Below are 16,475 nucleotides of genomic sequence, written 5' to 3'. Positions count from 1 at the left end.
GGAAGAGGGTAAAGAGAAAAGCTCCATTTGGGTGAAGTGAGTAGACCTGTGCCACCACCCCTACCAGTGGGCCTGGGTGTGTGGCTGAAGGAGAAGGCGGAGGAGAGAGCGGCTGGGGTGGATGTGTTCTCAGGTGTAATCCAAGTCTCGGTGAGAGCGAGGAAGTCAAGCTACTGCTGGATAGCGAAGCCGGAGATGAAGTCTGCCTTGCGAGTAGCTGACTGGCAGTTCCAGAGGCCTCCTGTGACGAGGTGCTGGACGTGTGTGGAGCGGGTGGGTTAGATAAGAGAGGAGACGTTACGATAGAGAGCAGATCTAGCCCAAAGCCTGTAGTATCTGCGGGAGGAGATTCAAACAGGTACGGGTAAAGGGGTCGACACATTATTAAATATAGCAGAAGGTGCCGCATTCAGCCGCCCCGAAGACTCCCACGAAAGACTCCTTTGTCTTTGTCCTGCTCGTCTTGACTTCGCCGAAAGACTCCTTTGTCTTTGTTCTGCTCGTCTTTGAAAAAATACTTAGTTGAATTTCAGGTCGCCTGCTATTGAAATTAAAAGCGAACCAGAACTGACTGTCAACATCCACAGGGACACTGAAAAAAGCATTGGCGAGGTCAACCGCGGACACCATTAGGCATCAGGTGTAATGGTCGGAAACATTTGGGGCTGGTGCGCAGACGGCTGCATTAACTGCTTTGAGGTCCCGCACAAAGCGCCACAGTTGGTTTTCCTGCGTCTCTGATCTTTTTAACAGGAAAAATAGCTGTTCTTACCGGAGAGTCAGACATGGAATAATGACCTCGGCCTTTAAGAGAGAGTTGAACACCGGTGTTATACCGTCAATGGCCTCTTGGCGCAGTGGGTCAATCAATGCTTGTGAGGACGGAAGTCTGAGCAAGCAGTGATGACCACAGGTTGACAGTTTTTAATTACTCCCATGTCATATTCATGCGCTACCCATAAGGCTGCTGGAACAGAAGTGAGGGAAGGGGAAATGAAGATGCTCTTAAAGAAAATTTAGTCCTGACCTTGTTTTCATATCTGCTAAAATCAAAACATTTAACCCTCCCCCATCCTTCCAATATGGCTATGAAGTACTTTCACTGGATGAGGAAAGGAACGTGTGGTATTGACCCCACAGAATGTGAGGTGATTTGATTGTAATAGTGCTTAGCAGGTTTCCATTGCGCAGCTCTCCATGCATTTGTCTTGCAGGCTGAATCTCTCAGCAGATTATGATGTCACGGCGGGGAGAATCAACCCTTTATCAGGAGCTGGTCAGGATTAAGTGTAGGTAATGCTCTGGAGTGAATGCTCAGGAGCATGCAGTCCTGCTGGTTTCTCCTCTGTGGACCTTGCCGAAAAGGAAACCGTGGATTCTAACTGTCAAAAGATGAGAAACGACAAAAATACATAGAGAGAAATCAGCGGCTTGTTTTCCCTCCTTTGGTAAGCTAAAGAATCTGCCACTGCTGTTTGTGAGAGCATTTTTTGAATTTGGGAACATTCAAAGTGTTTGTAAAACCTGAGAGAGGCTTGTGCTTTATGTCGAGGTACACTCACACTTGAGTACGTTTTACCAATATTTTTTACCAACTATGTTTTTTTCCAACTAATACTTTTACCCAAAAGAGCCAGTAAGCAAGATGAAAGTGAAAAGGACCACGCTGGGCATGGTTGTCTTCTTTCTGCTCTCTGTGGTCATGACTTGCTGCTTCATATGGCAGTATAGGATGCCAAAGCTGAACACAGGTAACGTCTGTCAGATCAACCCAGACTAACACAGAACATGACTTTCCAACCTCCACCACTTTTGGGCCTGCACGTCCTGAGCATCTGGTGTAATTGCTGGTTTGCAGAAGTGGCAGCAGGATTGCACAAAGCTGGAAATAGTAGCAGCAGTTCAGCTGATTTGAACTGCTGCTGAGAGATGGGAGGAGCAAAAGTGGAGCTGAGCAATGCCAGAAGGTTTCTGGGTGAATTGACAACACACACGGCCTTCAGTTGCTCATGCGTTGTGTGTGAACGACATCAGAATTAGTCTCTGCCTGACTCTAACAAACGTAAGGTCACATAATAAAAACAAGTCATCTTTATATCCGAGTACTGCTATGAAAATGAAAACAGGTTGTCATATTTACAGCACCTAATATTAAACTGCACGTTATGATTGTTTTACAGCCAGAGTGTACAAGCTGTTTTTTATTGTATCAAAAACCTGTGTTCCCTCTTGCCTCCGAATCGTGATTTTGCAAAACTGAAAAATACGGTCTTTTCAAAAGATTGTTTTAGATAAGATACTGTACTAGTAATTATCTATGGATAGTAATGTTAGGCAACGATTAACATTTTTATTGCGATTAATTGCATGACTCAATAATTAATTGTGATTATTGAATTAAAATTCAATAATATTTCAAAAGTAGTGTATTTTGTTTGAAAACACTTTAAGTCAGGTGCTTTTTAACAGCAGTAGAAGTTCAAACATTTCTTTTAAATCTCAACTTTAAAAAGTTTTTAATCAAATCAAATATAAAACCAAAGATATTTGCCACTGCCAGAACATTAACATTTTCTCTAGATTGTTACGGGAAAAAGATCATAACATTATAACAAACAAGTTAACATTCATGAACAGATACCCGCATAAACGTGTGTCTTTCATCAGGGAGCAGCATTAACAGTCTATCTATCAATAATATATCTATCAATCGATAATATATCTATCAATCATGTAATCTATGTTGAGTAGCAGGTGTTGGAATGTACGTGACGGTGTGTGTTCTGCATTTGATAATCACACAAGATCGAACAAGAAAAATAGACTGCATTGAGGTTGTTTGTCACCTGTAATTGAGCTTGACTATCAGATCTAATTGTCAATCCCTGACTACATGATTGACAACAAACATCACAAATGGTTGAAATCTTCTAAAAATGTTAATTGGTGAACAATTGATTCAATTTTTGTACAACCCCATGATATCCAGCTCAAACAATGGTGTGTTTTCTCCCAATCATCACAGATGAGTTTTGTCAACATGTTTCCTTTTCCACAGAAGTGGTTGGAAAACAAGAGGCAGTAGAGGAGATGTGCCCTCTCTATCCTGAGCCTGTCCCCCTGGTACATCCCATCCCATCACTGAAAGTGGCCTTAGAAGGGGTGATCTCTTTTTTAATCCACTTTTTCTTCATCATATTGAAAGGTTTTATTCTGATAATATTCTGGGTTCGCTTGTAGTTTTCTTACAGATTTCTCTTCTTACAGATAGATCTACTCCTGAGGTCAAGCATTCACAACATCAAGCTACCAGCAATATCAGCAATTGTGGTTTTAAATGACTCTGTTTTGTGGAACGGCAACTTTGGCAAGAAGAACATAAGTGACCCCTCTTCATCTGCACCCAATGAGTACACAGTGTACAGGTGAGATGTATAGCTGATGTGAAAGACATTAACATAAAACATAACAGATATGACAAAAAGGAAATGGTGATTTGTCAAAATTTGAAATGAATACCAACAATAACCGGTCCATGATATTAACAACTCCATCTCAAAAATAATCCTTACCACATGATGGGACCTGCAGTCTAGTTCTCTTTACTGGATTGCATCTGATCTGAGGTTTAGGTTTGGATTAGACATCATTGTATTCAGTAAGCTCCTTACAGGATCAGTGATCAATGAGACTAAACCACACAATAAATGAAATACTTGAATTCTGATTTGTGCGGCAGCAGTGGGGGTGCGATTTATTATTAGACCAGGATATATTTAATCAATGTTAATACAGATGTGTAACGCTCACTTGAATCACTGTGATTGCAGAATTGCAAGCCTCTCTAAAATATTCCCGACACTGATGCTGTACAAACTGTGGGAGGACGGCCTGGTGGACTCTCTCGACGACCCTTTGGACAAATACGCAGAAAACTTCACCATTAAGGACCCTCTTTGGAAAGGTGGGGGGCCAGCATCCTCATCAGTCAGGACCCTCAGCAGCCACTCTCCTGGACTCACCCTCCGCAGGATGGCCAGCCAGCTCTCTGGTAACCACACTTTGTTTTGACTTGGTGATTTTTGATAATCAAAATTAAAACTGCAGTTGGCAATTTAAATGAAAATACTTTTTGGAAACCTTCTGTGACTATATCCTCACAGTAATGCATAAGGGAGATCACCTGTGGATAGAGCTAGTTCTTCTTCTCCCGACACACACACACACACACACACACACACACACACACACACACACACACACACACAGAGATCAGAAGTATTGTGGTTTCCTTTTGTGGTCTTAGTACTGAGGGTTTGGTTTAATTTAGATAAACAGTTTGTGTGGAGAGCAAATGAGCCAGAACACTAGCCAAGTAGCTATTGGGGAACCCATTGGCCCTCTTCTACCAATGATTCATCTTTTCAGTGATTTAAATTTCCTCCCACATGACTGCCTGTGTGAAACAATCGGCCGTTCATGTAGTCTCCCAGCTCCAATTCCAGTCTCATATCTTCCAATTGCTAATGGTCTGTAAATAATGAGCAGTGCATTCCACAACCTATAACATCATTTCATTACAGTCAACTATATCAGCAGCAGTTTTGAAGGAAACCCATTGATCATAATGTAAGGCTTAGGTTAGTTAACTCACCATGCTGATTTTGTAAAGGACAAGCACCTTAGCCAACCTGGGAGAATGAGAAGCTATATACGCTGAGCTGTGTCCGGATATAGAGTTAATCAGCTCGGTGCACTAAGAATGAAAAGGCGGGATTAACAGAGGGGATTCCCTGCTCAAGTCTATCAGCAACAGTTATTCAAATGAATCTGAGGAAGACGTCACTGTCAAAGTGTGTTGTTATCCATCTAATCAAAAGTATCACATATATTTTACACTTGGCCAAAGGGATTAACTATCTAACCTAAGAGCAGATTAACAAAAGGGTACCATGATGACGTAGTCCACAGGTTTCCCCGCCCGTTTTACTTACCAAAATGTTCATATTTTACAGGTTTACCCAGAAGATTAAGATCAACTAATCTTCTTTGGAGTGGAGACACAGAAGCAGCCCTTAACTTGTTACAGGATGATGTTCTTGTGGCCGATCCAGGTACCAAGTAAGACTATTTCCTTCCTATTTTGCTCTATTTTGGACTTCAGACTTTCCATGCACCATATTCTGAAAAGAAAAAGGGGGGTTATTTATATATATATATATAGAAAAAGGATAACTTTGGTATTCTAAATCAAAGATGTGTCAACATCTCTGATATTAATTTATCTTTTCCCTCAGATGCCACTACAGTAATGTTGCTTTTTCCTTATTGGCCAATATCCTGGCCAGGAGGGTGAACAGCTCAGACTTCGAGAGTTGGGTGTCAGACAACATTCTCGAGCGTCTCAGCATGGAGGACACTGGTTTCAACTTAAATCCTGCCATTCAGAGGCAGATGGCTGTCGGTGTGTACAACAATGGCAAGCCCGCTCCCCTCTACAACCTTGGCTGGTACCGACCTGCAGGCCAGATGTATTCCACAGCAGCGGACATGGCCAAGCTCATGATGGCTCTTCTGGGTGGATATGGCGGGACCCTGCTCCGCCAGGACACCCTGAACACGATGCTGACCCCGCTCTTTCGATGCCACAGCGGCTACTTTGCCAACTCCACCGGAACACCTTGGGAGATCAACGAGCAGTTTGGCTATGATGTGGTGAGGAAGGATGGAGACCTGGATGGTTATGCTGCCACCCTTTCCTTGGTGCCACGGCTCAAGCTAGGATTGGTGGTCCTGATGGCTGGGGTTCGGCCTGCAGACCAGGACCTTGTGAGCCGGGCATACAGCTATCTCATCCCCGCAATGGAAAGCGCTTTCAGAAATGCTCGACGAACTCTCAGACCGCCACCCAACCCAGCTCCATATGTGGGTTTTTTCACGTACAGGAATATGACCTTCTATGAGATTAAGGTGGATTCAGACGCAGTGCTGGTCATGCAGCAGTTTGGACCACAGGTGGACTCAGGTGTCCCCTCCAAGTACCGAACTATTCGACTGGATTACCTACAGGACAGAGTGTTCAGGGTGGTGTTTGAGAGCCCATACCCTTGCAAGCTAAAGGTTAACAGTGCTTCTGTCTCCCTGGAGGCACAGGACAGACAGCTCTTCAACTTTTACCTCTTTAACAAGAACGGTGTGTCGCCAGGGTTTGATTCCCCGGGACTCAACACTTACACGGTCACTAGGATAGCTGGCAGACCATACTTCACTTCATGAATACAGGAGCTCAACCAGCGCGACAGTGTGACTGAGGATTTCATCAAAGATATGATATGGCAAAAGAGTCACTGGTCAAGTGATGCTCACTTGCAATTGTATTTCATAATTTAGTCATAAACAAAAGTGTCCAAAGTCATCTTTGAACAAGCACAAGCCAACTAATACTAATGACAGTACTGTTACAACCTTTCTTTAGACGTGGTTGCTCAGGGGACGATGAAAAGTATTCCCCTTCAAACTTCAAGTGCCTACAGTGTGAACTAGAAAGAGGAAAAGCACAACTGATTGATATGTGGAGTGATCAAATTTTTTCAAGATTTATATCCACCATGGAAGTGCGTGAAAGCAATAAAGAGAAAGGTTACAGATGCTATAAAACTATAAAATGAAATGTTTATTGAGAGTAGACTTTGGATGCAGTATTCACACAAAAAATGTACCGTATGTGCGTTTAATAAAGGTTTTGTGTTGGTTTATTTCCCCACATTACATTATAAACTTAAATTTGTAAAATTTACTTAAATTTCTACTTACAAAGCGATGTGTACCATTGGGGTGGTGAGCACGATGAACAGTCCCCCATTAGCAGTAAAAATGTGAATAATAATTGTTTTTATGGGTACCTTTGGTAAAACTGCAATAGTATCATGTCATAGACAGCAGAGCTCTGTACCCTCTAATGATGACCATGTACCGTGTGTAAAATCTCTAGATGACATCCTGGCGACTTCCGGGGCAAAACAATATGTAATTGGGAAAAGAACATTATTGCCTGGCACTCGGATGTGCACGAATCCCCCCTGTTTCATCATCTTATCTTATATATTCCCGCTCTAAAGATGAAGACCTTTGAGTAGCCTTGACTTGCATGTATGTCAGTTCTGTCTCCATGTGTGCAAACTTGAATAAATATCCTGTTTAATGATTTTACGTTGCATTACAGGTCATTTAGCTGACGCTTTTATACAAAGCGACTTACATTGCATTTTTAACCCATGGCGTTTTACATTTTTTCCCAGGGAGCAATTAGGGGTTAGGATCTTGCTCAGGGACACTTTGACATGGAGCAGCTGGGGCTCACCCTCTATACCCCTGTGCCACGTCGACCACATTTTACACGGGGGTGCCGCCCGTTTGAAATTCGCCTCATTCGCGAACAGACGCGTTGACTTCACATCTCTACTTGCGAATCTACTTGCGCGAATAATTCGCTTCGCTTTTGGTGTGAACGCACCGGAGCACTTGGAAAGGCCCTTTCCACCCCGATGCATGTCAGGTTCTTTATTTTGCATGTACTGGATAAGGCAGCTTCTGAGTAGGAAAAACCTCAAAAAGAGAACGTAATTTATTTTCTTTTAACATTTTTGTCATATATTCTGCAGTGTTTTCTACTGTCGGGGTCTAACAGCAGAACTTTTTGTTCTCCTTTTTTCTTTGTCTAAGTCGCTTTTGAAGACTCAAAAGATTCAACTGCCTCGAGTTTAAAAATTAAAAAGTATTTCATAACTAACAGAAGCAATGCAATTACAAAGTGAAATACGGTATTCATAGTTTAATATTTCCCGAAAAAGAGAGGTCCCCTCGTCAATTCTCATATGACCATCAATGTTGGTTCACAGGAGGCTTTTGTCCCTTGTGCTGCTGTCATGTGATTGGCTGCACATTCAAACCAAGCTCCACCCACGTACGAGGTCCGCTCTGACCTTGGTTTCAATCACTATGATTGATTATGACTATGATTGTGTGATTGTATTGTAATTAATATTCTGGTGATTCAAACCTGAAGCTTGTGTTTTGCACAATTAATGCATGCCCAAACATTTGTTTTATTAGTAATTAGTAGGGGTGTAACGATTCATTCACTGAAGCGATTAATCAATATATATTCCTGCGATCCAACTGAATCGATCTGTGCTCCGCAAATCGGCATTCCGGACGACATATATCGATTACAAATCGATTGAAATGGTTTGTAGAATATGTAGAAGCCAAATAAAAAAACACGGAAACACGACGGCCATCTACTAAGGGGACTACCGTAAACAACGCCGACAGTCATGCACCTCTAGCAGCGTTACCACTGCAGCAGCAGAAGGTAACTGCAGCTCTGCAGACACCTCAGGCGTCGCCAGCACCAAACTCAACATCACAGTAACGAGTTTATCTGTAAAGACATGTGACCCTACAATGTGGTTGAAAATCCGGGGTTCTGCGAATTGATCCAAACATTGTGTAATTATTGTGTAATGTTTACATTGAAAATTGCACTTGATTCAAATAAAAGGTTAATACATAAAAGGTTAATACATTTGCCATTAATTGTTGTTTGCTTGTTTATAATATCCATAATTAATTTAAACCTGATTTCCTTACAAGAAACAGGGATCTCAGAAACTTTGCCTGCACTGTCCAGTAAAGTTACTGAATTGATTTCAAGTCACTGAATCGAATTGAATCGTTCTAAATTAACCCAGATCGTCCATGAATCGAATCGGCAACCATGTTGCTGTTCGTTGTTAGAGTGAATCGTTACACCCTTAGTAATTAGTAATCTGCTGTTCTATATAAAGTCTTCCGCATTATCTCACGGTTGTGTTTTTCAATAAAGTTTTTTTCTTCTTGCTATGGCGCATTTGTTTGCATGTATATTTTTATTCATTTAATATGTGTTGCACTTCAAAAGAAAGTTGGTCAGGTAGTTTGTGGTTTCCTGTTAAAATGGTATCAACACCTGTGTGTGTGCAGTGTATTTACAAAATGCTGTACATCTAGTTGCAATATTCCCTCTACAATCTGCTTGTTTGTGTAAAGGTTTGGTTATAAATGTAAAAGTATTTGAGAAAAATGCATTAGGTAATTATACCACAAAGAAATATTTGCACTCACGATTAATTTCCTTCAAACCGTGTGTGCGGAATGAACCTTGTTACCCGACCTTGTTGGGCTCCAATGTTTCCCCCCACCCTCATACAGCAACCCCCCTACCAACATCTCGTCACACCCTAATCTTTGTTTTAAGATTTCTTTAGTCTTCTCCTAGCCGTTGTTGTCTGCAAATCTTTCATCTGGCCTGGAGTCTTTCTGTAACAATATTGCATCTCCAATTTTTTTGCTCTTTCGACAGAAATGACTTTTCATTTTAGCTCTTTTATAACTGATTGTTGACCTCCTATAGTTAAACCAAACTGTAGTAATAGTTTTGTGAGTTAGAAACTCTGTCACATAGCAGTCACTCATGCTTCATTGCAACAACTTTCCTTCACTCTGACTTACCAGGTTAACTAAACAATTTATTTGATGACACAAATTGTTGGATGAAGACTGGAGAGTCAGAGGAAAAACCTGCGTAGGAGGTTATATTCCATATATGACTTAATCTGGATTCTCACAAGAATGTCCTCTTGAAAACAAATAAGGAGAGTTTCCCATTATCTCACGTCTCATGTTGTTTACTTGTACTTGTTTCTTTCGGCCTTTGGACCTCATTCACACATTGTTTGAAGAAACAATGTGTTCTTGATGGAAGGTTTTTGATGGAAGCATCAAAAACCTTCCACTTTTGTCTTCGGCCAATCAGAAGTTAACATTTTGCGACCTTCCATCTAAACCACAGTGGTCTTTCAATCTCTTTAAGTGCTTAACACATTCATCACTGTCAAACTTCCCATCTCTTCCCATCTTCACATGTTTTGTTGATGCATGACCGCATCTTTCTTATTTATTAATATGTTTGTATTCCTTTCTTTTTGAGTCTTTTTAAACCACGTATCGCAAACCGTTAATTATCTTAATAACTCGGTCGCGACTAACAGAACAACCTCGGTCTCCTTTTCTAAGTACCAAAGCGTGTCTTTCCCAGTAAATGTACAAGAAATTCATTTTAGTTGCACCAACATTTTCAAAAAGTTCCACATGGATTTCACAACTTTTCCTAAATGGAGTACTAGAGACTGTTGAAAACGTTCTGAATCGTAATGAAAACCACCAGTGCGGTTTGCTAGAAAAATGATGTTAGAGAATATTACTCGACAAAATCATCAAACATCATTAAACCCAGGCTGTCCCCCTCACCTGAATCCCCCCCAGTCTTACGTCCCTCTGTGCACGGCTTCTTTAAACATCAACGTACCAACACACATTTAGAACAAACACACAACGAGCAGAGGAGCCGCTGTGCTGTTAACGGCAGCTCATCTGTAGTCATTAGTAAAAAGTCACTTTAATGTCTTAACTTTCGCACTTTAAGACGAATATCTTACTGAGACTGTGACGGTTTGATAGATTATAGTTTATAATCTATAATCCATAACTTATACTTCATATTATGAACAGAAATAGAGCTCAAATAGACAGGTTATGAGCCTGAAATGTCACTTTCTAGGTCAGTAACGTTACAAATGTTGAGAAAAAATACACTAAGAAACTGAACCTGGTGCTTTGTTCCTTATGTTTATTGGTGTGACTATAAACTAACTTTACATTTAGTTTATGTAGTTTTATGGAGCAGGAAGAAGCAGCATCAAGCTGAAGACGATGTGTGAGACATTCAGCTTCTGTAGCTTGGACATATTCTGTAATATCTTAAAGGTCACAGTTCAATTATTTTGTATCCTATGCAGGAAAAACAATAGAAAAGTCTGTACATACAAGCTAACAAATGTGTTTGCTGCTGTGGTTTTTATCGACGGTATTGATTGATGTCCTCTGCCTTATTGCAGTATTAGCTTTAGCTAAAAGTCCATGGCTTCAGCGATTTGAATTGAATTTAAAAGTACTTCTCTCCGCCTGAAATCTATCATGCTAAATATATCCAGCCCAGGTGGGTCCTCATAAGGACGCCCCCTCATGGAGACGCACCTCCGGTATCCATGCAGGTGGCTCGGTGCTTGCTGAACTAACTAGAATTCTGATGAGGTGTATTCCTTAAAATGCACATACAGTGCCCTCAGGGGGTATTTATCTAATACACTCTCTGAAATGTAGTTTATTGACATTATGAGGATCATTATGACTGGAGATGAAATTAACCAAATGAAGACATGTGTAGGTGTCTGAATACTTTCTGAATGTTCTTTATATCCTGAGATCTTCGCCAGAATAGTTTAGAACTGGGTTTTGGGTGTTTCCTCCACGTAATGAATTGTCATGAATCAAGGAATGTTGACATAGTGGTATTTAATGCAATAATATATGATATTAGCATGCTTCAATAGGGTCGTCTCCATGTGGGGAGTACTGTGTTCCCAGGCAATGACAGCTGCATTGACCAGAAACTACCAATGACAGGTGACTTTCTAGTTAATGTCAATTCATTCTCAGAAATAATGTGTTTGACCACTTATGTTATCAATGACTTATATGTCTCAGCAGAAAAACTATATATAATACAGATATTTGTAAGAACATGAAACTAAGGACATCGGAAATCTAGACAAACTAAAGTGCAGGGTGACATTTATTTTTCTGCTTACTCGTCCCTTAAATGGCAGCAAATGGAGGGTGTGTGACAGCAGTAGAGTGCAGAATGAGTGCTGCCTCCTCACATCTTCTGGATCATGATCTGGAATTTACCTGCAGAGATGTAAAGAACAGAGGGAGTGAAACGCGAGTCCATACTTTATCCTTATTCAGAACAAAATACTCCTCTTCTTCATCCTTTTGCTTTTAATGTTGTTTCACCTCAACTAAATAATCCGGTGGATCCAGATAGTCCAGATCCCTCTCGAAGTACAGCCGCCCAAACCAGAACTTTAAACCGGACCGTAGAGCAAACTATTCATTTGACAGCATGAATTAGTGAATCAAGAGAATATTTTTCTTATCATCTTGTGGTCACTGACACCTTTTTTCTAACTCAAAGTCGCTTTCAACAGCACCTCATGGTGCTCTCAGGGAAATGGGAAATGTACTGTACTTGTAAATCTCTCTTCTGGTCTTCTGACCACTCAAAGCTCTTTAGCACTTGATGTCCTCTCACTCACACACCAGAGCCACAGCTACAGGAGAAATTAAGGGTGTCTTGCCCAAGGACACATCAACTTGGACTAGTAAAATCCTCGGATCGAAGGACGATCTACCACCGAGCCACAGTTGATGACAGAGATGCAGTTGACAGCTCTTGGAAAAAGTTACGAGGTTTCCTGTCTCGGGTTGGATGATGAAGTGTGTCTTACAAGCAGGCATGACGGACACCTCGGCGGTCACAATACTCTTCACTCCCAGGTTGGACAGAGCTCCTCTCACCAGACCACAGGTGAAGGCCAGATACTGCAGAGGGACAAACAGTCATTAGTGTCATATGAGGAGTTGGGATGTGACACATCAGCAGCTAAATACAACCTGCTCGATGTGGGTACATTGATCTGTTAGAACACTGCAAATGGGACCTAAAGAAAGCACAAACTACAGCGTTGGGTATTTGCATTTCGGTCTAAGCTGCATCATGCTAAACAATGAGACAGGATTTCTAAATCCTGCAGGAACATCTCAACCCCTGGACGGAACAAAGTGAGCATGAGAGCACCTTCGGGGCCTGTTCCAAGTACTGCTTTCCAGCCGACAGTTGACTCAGTAATCGAAACTTGTTGTCCTGGAGGACATAGATGCCCTGAAACACAGCATTCAGCAGGTAAATAACACTGAAATGTATTTTCCACTGCTGAAAGGTGTATTATTTACGACTGAAAAAAAGAATGATGTGCGGCTGCCTGTTATGTGTAAGACAAACAGTCTGAAGCAGTGTCCCTACACAGAGGTCACCTGGTGGTTGGTCCGAAGGTTGTCAATCTGCTTCTTGAACACGCAGGTCCAGAAGTCTTTGCAGACAAACTTCATGATGTCCAGCTCATCTTTGAACCGTGCTGTGTCCTTTGTAAGTCTGTAGAAAAGGAAAAGCAGATCAAATGGGTTCCAGAAGCTCGACACTATTCATACCACGTCTTCTCTTACATGAGCCCACATGGCGGAGAAATACTGTATGCAGTGTAATATCGGTCTTGTCAGTGGGACACGGTGCAGAGAACCGGGCCACTACTTCTATTGCTGGATGAATCCACAGGTTCCTCCTGTGAGTTTATGCGACAGCAGGCTGGATTTTGAATATGTACTCTCACACACACACGGTTATGAACTGTCACGCAGTGTTTACCTCTCCATCAGCCCTTGGCCCACTCTGAAGCCCATGTTCTCCAACTTGGCGATATTTCGGCCATTGTCCTGTAGAAGAACACGGAGAGAGGGAGGGACAAGCCCGCTACCGGCGTTACATGAATATGTGATGCATTGAAAACGTACAGCATTATGTTTGTGAATGTGTGACGAAACGGCCGACGTGGCCCGGCTGCCGCTGTTGGGTAAACGCAAGCACGGGCCCGTAGGGACAGCACCGGGTTTATAAAGCATTTGGGGTGCCACCGGTCACTGAGCGGAGGCACCGCAGCTTACCGTTTCTCCGTTTTCCGCGGACTTGTAAATGTACTGAAGGACTTCGTTATGTAAAAACTGGAAAGGAGCTTCGTCGGCCATTGTTCCTCTTCTGCACGGTCCGGTTCGGTCTATTTGCAGCTGGTTCACCGTGTCATCACACCGGGACCGGTACCACGGCACCCCGGGGACACACTCGTGAGCAGGGACTGTAACAAGCGATACGTCGCTTTCTGCTGCTTCCTGGTTGAGCGCCTGCAGACATAGAGTGGATTTGTTCCACACGACTACCGCCACCTGCCGGCCTGGAGGCGCAACCGCAGCACCCTAATAAACAACACGCTCTACTGAGCGCTAGTGAGAACATTGTAATAATAATCTTCATTTATTTTGTTCTGACGTTAGTCATTATAATGAAAAAAGAAGATATCAAAGACATATTAGCTTTACTCATTCTGTATTACACAGTTATGCATGTGCTTCATTACCAAGAACTCAGAGCTTGTTTTGAGACATCGACCTCCCCCATTCTGCTGCCATGTAAACCGTTGTGTAATTTGGGTTCTGAATATATGCAAAACTACGTATGTGAGTAAATGTACTTAAGGTGACTTTAACACTGCATGCCACACACGTGAACAGATATACCGCTACAGCTGCTCAAGCACCTTCCCTGGGTGAGAAAAGTGTCCCTTCTGCTAGAGCCCAATTCTTTCTTCATTCATCAATATTTAAGAATAAAAATTGTTATCAATTCCCGCAAATGTGTTTTGATACCTGACGGGGCTTTTATTTTAGTTATTGTTTAGTACATGACAGTCTTGTGATGTTTATTGTGGTATATTATTGGTGTAATGCTGCTTATGCTTCAACCGTAAAAGAAAACAGTAAACATCTTCCAAGCGATGGCACCAAAGAGGATGCTCCTGTGAAGCTCCTTTAATTTATTCAGAGCTGAGTTTTGATTGATATGTTAGAATATTTTTTGATTATTTAACATATTATTTGTTTATACAATATGGCCTAGTTTCGTCTGTTTTTACCTGATATTAATTGATTTATCCAAATTGATAATAGTTTGTTAACAAAAATAAATATATGAGCTGAAAAGAATTTGATTTAATTCATTATGTATTAGTATTATTTTTAATTTCACAAATAATTTGGGCGATGGGTGCTCTTTTGTTTTGGTTTTAGCATCTGCCCCCTAAAGTGTCTGTGCACGTGCCTGATGCATGCCATGTTTGAGTGATCAGCTGTTTTCGGAAAAGACTGAGCTGGTTTTGGAAGTTTAGACCTTTTTTATTTAAGCATTTTGTCTTCATAAGATGCGCTTTGGAGATGGAAGGATTTAGTCCATTCATTGCATTTGTTGCCTGTGGTTGGTCTTAGGGTCAGGGTCATCATCTATCTACTACTACTGCCACTAAAGGCCTAAACTACCGTATTTTTTATAGGGCGCCTTTCATTTTCACGCTTTTTGTGTGGTACAAGGCGCTCACGACATCAATTCAAAATGTTTTAGTGTGATTTTGGTAAACTACGAAGCCACACCGCTTGCAGCATTATGGCTGCCGTAGCCAGGAGCGTCGCAGAGTAATACATACCGTGCTTCACCATAATATTACAGTGTCAGGAGTAATGGATCGCGGATGCCTGGGCTAAGATATTGACGAGAGGGATTCGCTTTGAATGCCATAATCGGCCAACTGTTAAACTCGGACACTGAAGATGAAGATTTTGAAGGATTTGTGGACGCGGAATAAACTGTAAAAGTGAGTGTTTGTGTTGTATTTTATGTGTTATAACTGAACAATTTTGAGAGTTTTTGTAAATACGCTCATTAACGTTTGAATAATGTTGAGTTATTTGATTCTGCCTATAGTTAGGGCTGGCTCAGGTTAGCCCGGACCAGCCCTTAGTTAAGCTGCTATTGGCTTAGAATGCCGGGGGAATTCTTAGGACACACCGAGCTTCTCTCTCACGCTCTCGTTCTACCATAATTCACCTTTTATTAATGCACATGACTAATTCAGCTTCTTTCCGGGAGTTTTTTTTGTGCTTTCTTCCCTAGCAGGTCTCCGTAGATCGTGGTTCCTTCGGGACCCTGGTCCTGACACCTGCCGTGGCCCTGCTGACGCCTGCTGCTGCCATCATCATCATCATCATCATCATCATCATTATTTTAGATATTAATCATATTACTGTACTCATAAACCGACATTACCCTTTCCTAAAGTCTCTGTGCTCTCCCTCCCCACAGGCTTCTGTGGATGGTGGTTCTATCTGATGGTGGTTGTCCCTGCAGTGGTCCTGCTGTGCGCCTGACTTACTACTCACAATTATGTTAATCATTTCTGTCATAGGAATTGCATATATTATACATTGGTCATTCTGTTACACATGGCATCCATTGTAGTCTGTCCATCCCGGGAGTGGTATCCCTCCTGACGTTTTCCCTAAGGTTTCTTCCCCTTTTTCCCTCTTGGAAGGGTTTTTTCATTTTTTGGGGAGTTTTTCCTGTGCCGATGGTGGGTTTCGGGACAGAGGATGTTGTATGTGTACAGACTGTAAAGCCCTCTGAGGCAAATTTGTAATTTGCGATTATGGGCTATACAAAATAAAATGAATTGAATTGAATTGTGAACGCATTTAATAAAGTTTGACTGACTGACTTATTATTTTTTTGCTTAATGCACTTTATACTCCGGTGCGCTTTATATATAAAAAAGATCAAAAATAGATCATTCATTGACAGTGGGCCTTATAATCTA

The 16,475-nt window shown here is 41.7% G+C and overlaps 2 protein-coding genes across 3 annotated transcripts; one reads left to right on the top strand and one right to left on the bottom strand.

The window, feature by feature from the left end:
- The first annotated feature begins 1,212 nt into the window (after window positions 1-1,212).
- LOC120829212 (putative beta-lactamase-like 1) lies at window positions 1,213-7,209 on the top strand. 2 transcript variants are annotated; one of them, XM_078094573.1, is made up of 7 exons: window positions 1,213-1,448; window positions 1,632-1,751; window positions 3,059-3,162; window positions 3,268-3,425; window positions 3,831-4,051; window positions 5,016-5,121; window positions 5,298-7,209. In XM_078094573.1, exons 2-7 carry the CDS (start codon window positions 1,646-1,648, stop codon window positions 6,274-6,276), a joined length of 1,674 nt encoding a protein of 557 aa, XP_077950699.1. In that variant the 5' UTR covers window positions 1,213-1,448; window positions 1,632-1,645; the 3' UTR covers window positions 6,277-7,209. The 2 variants fall into 2 exon arrangements, with proteins under 2 accessions (XP_077950699.1, XP_077950702.1); XM_078094576.1 differs by having other exon boundaries at window positions 1,293-1,448; window positions 3,062-3,162.
- Window positions 7,210-10,709: 3,500 nt separating this feature from the next.
- On the bottom strand, window positions 10,710-14,001 carry trappc6b (trafficking protein particle complex subunit 6B). Its single transcript, XM_040193215.2, has 6 exons — window positions 13,723-14,001; window positions 13,427-13,494; window positions 13,039-13,156; window positions 12,803-12,886; window positions 12,453-12,546; window positions 10,710-11,850 (listed from the first exon to the last, which is right to left on the bottom strand). The coding sequence occupies exons 1-6, from the start codon at window positions 13,801-13,803 to the stop codon at window positions 11,819-11,821; spliced, it is 477 nt and encodes a 158-aa protein (XP_040049149.1). The 5' UTR covers window positions 13,804-14,001; the 3' UTR covers window positions 10,710-11,818.
- Between the last annotated feature and the right edge of the window lie 2,474 nt (window positions 14,002-16,475).

The sequence above is a fragment of the Gasterosteus aculeatus genome, chromosome 2 (genome assembly GCF_964276395.1).
Source record: "Gasterosteus aculeatus chromosome 2, fGasAcu3.hap1.1, whole genome shotgun sequence".
NCBI classification, from domain to species: domain Eukaryota; kingdom Metazoa; phylum Chordata; class Actinopteri; order Perciformes; family Gasterosteidae; genus Gasterosteus; species Gasterosteus aculeatus.
This window is presented reverse-complemented; position numbering and strand designations above follow the sequence as displayed.

What these genes read in the sequence shown, in the direction of transcription:
- trappc6b (XM_040193215.2), bottom strand. Translation starts at nt 13,803, where the DNA reads ATGGCCGACGAAGCTCCTTTCCAGTTTTTACATAACGAAGTCCTTCAG. An exon ending in ACCTTCGGACCAACCACCAG is followed by an intron (nt 12,887 to 13,038) that starts GTGACCTCTGTG and finishes GCTGTGTTTCAG; the next exon opens with GGCATCTATGTCCTCCAGGA. An exon ending in ACTTGGAACAGGCCCCGAAG is followed by an intron (nt 12,547 to 12,802) that starts GTGCTCTCATGC and finishes GTCCCTCTGCAG; the next exon opens with TATCTGGCCTTCACCTGTGG.
- LOC120829212 (XM_078094573.1), top strand. Translation starts at nt 1,646, where the DNA reads ATGAAAGTGAAAAGGACCACGCTGGGCATGGTTGTCTTCTTTCTGCTC. An exon ending in AATGAGTACACAGTGTACAG is followed by an intron (nt 3,426 to 3,830) that starts GTGAGATGTATA and finishes CTGTGATTGCAG; the next exon opens with AATTGCAAGCCTCTCTAAAA. An exon ending in GATGGCCAGCCAGCTCTCTG is followed by an intron (nt 4,052 to 5,015) that starts GTAACCACACTT and finishes CATATTTTACAG; the next exon opens with GTTTACCCAGAAGATTAAGA.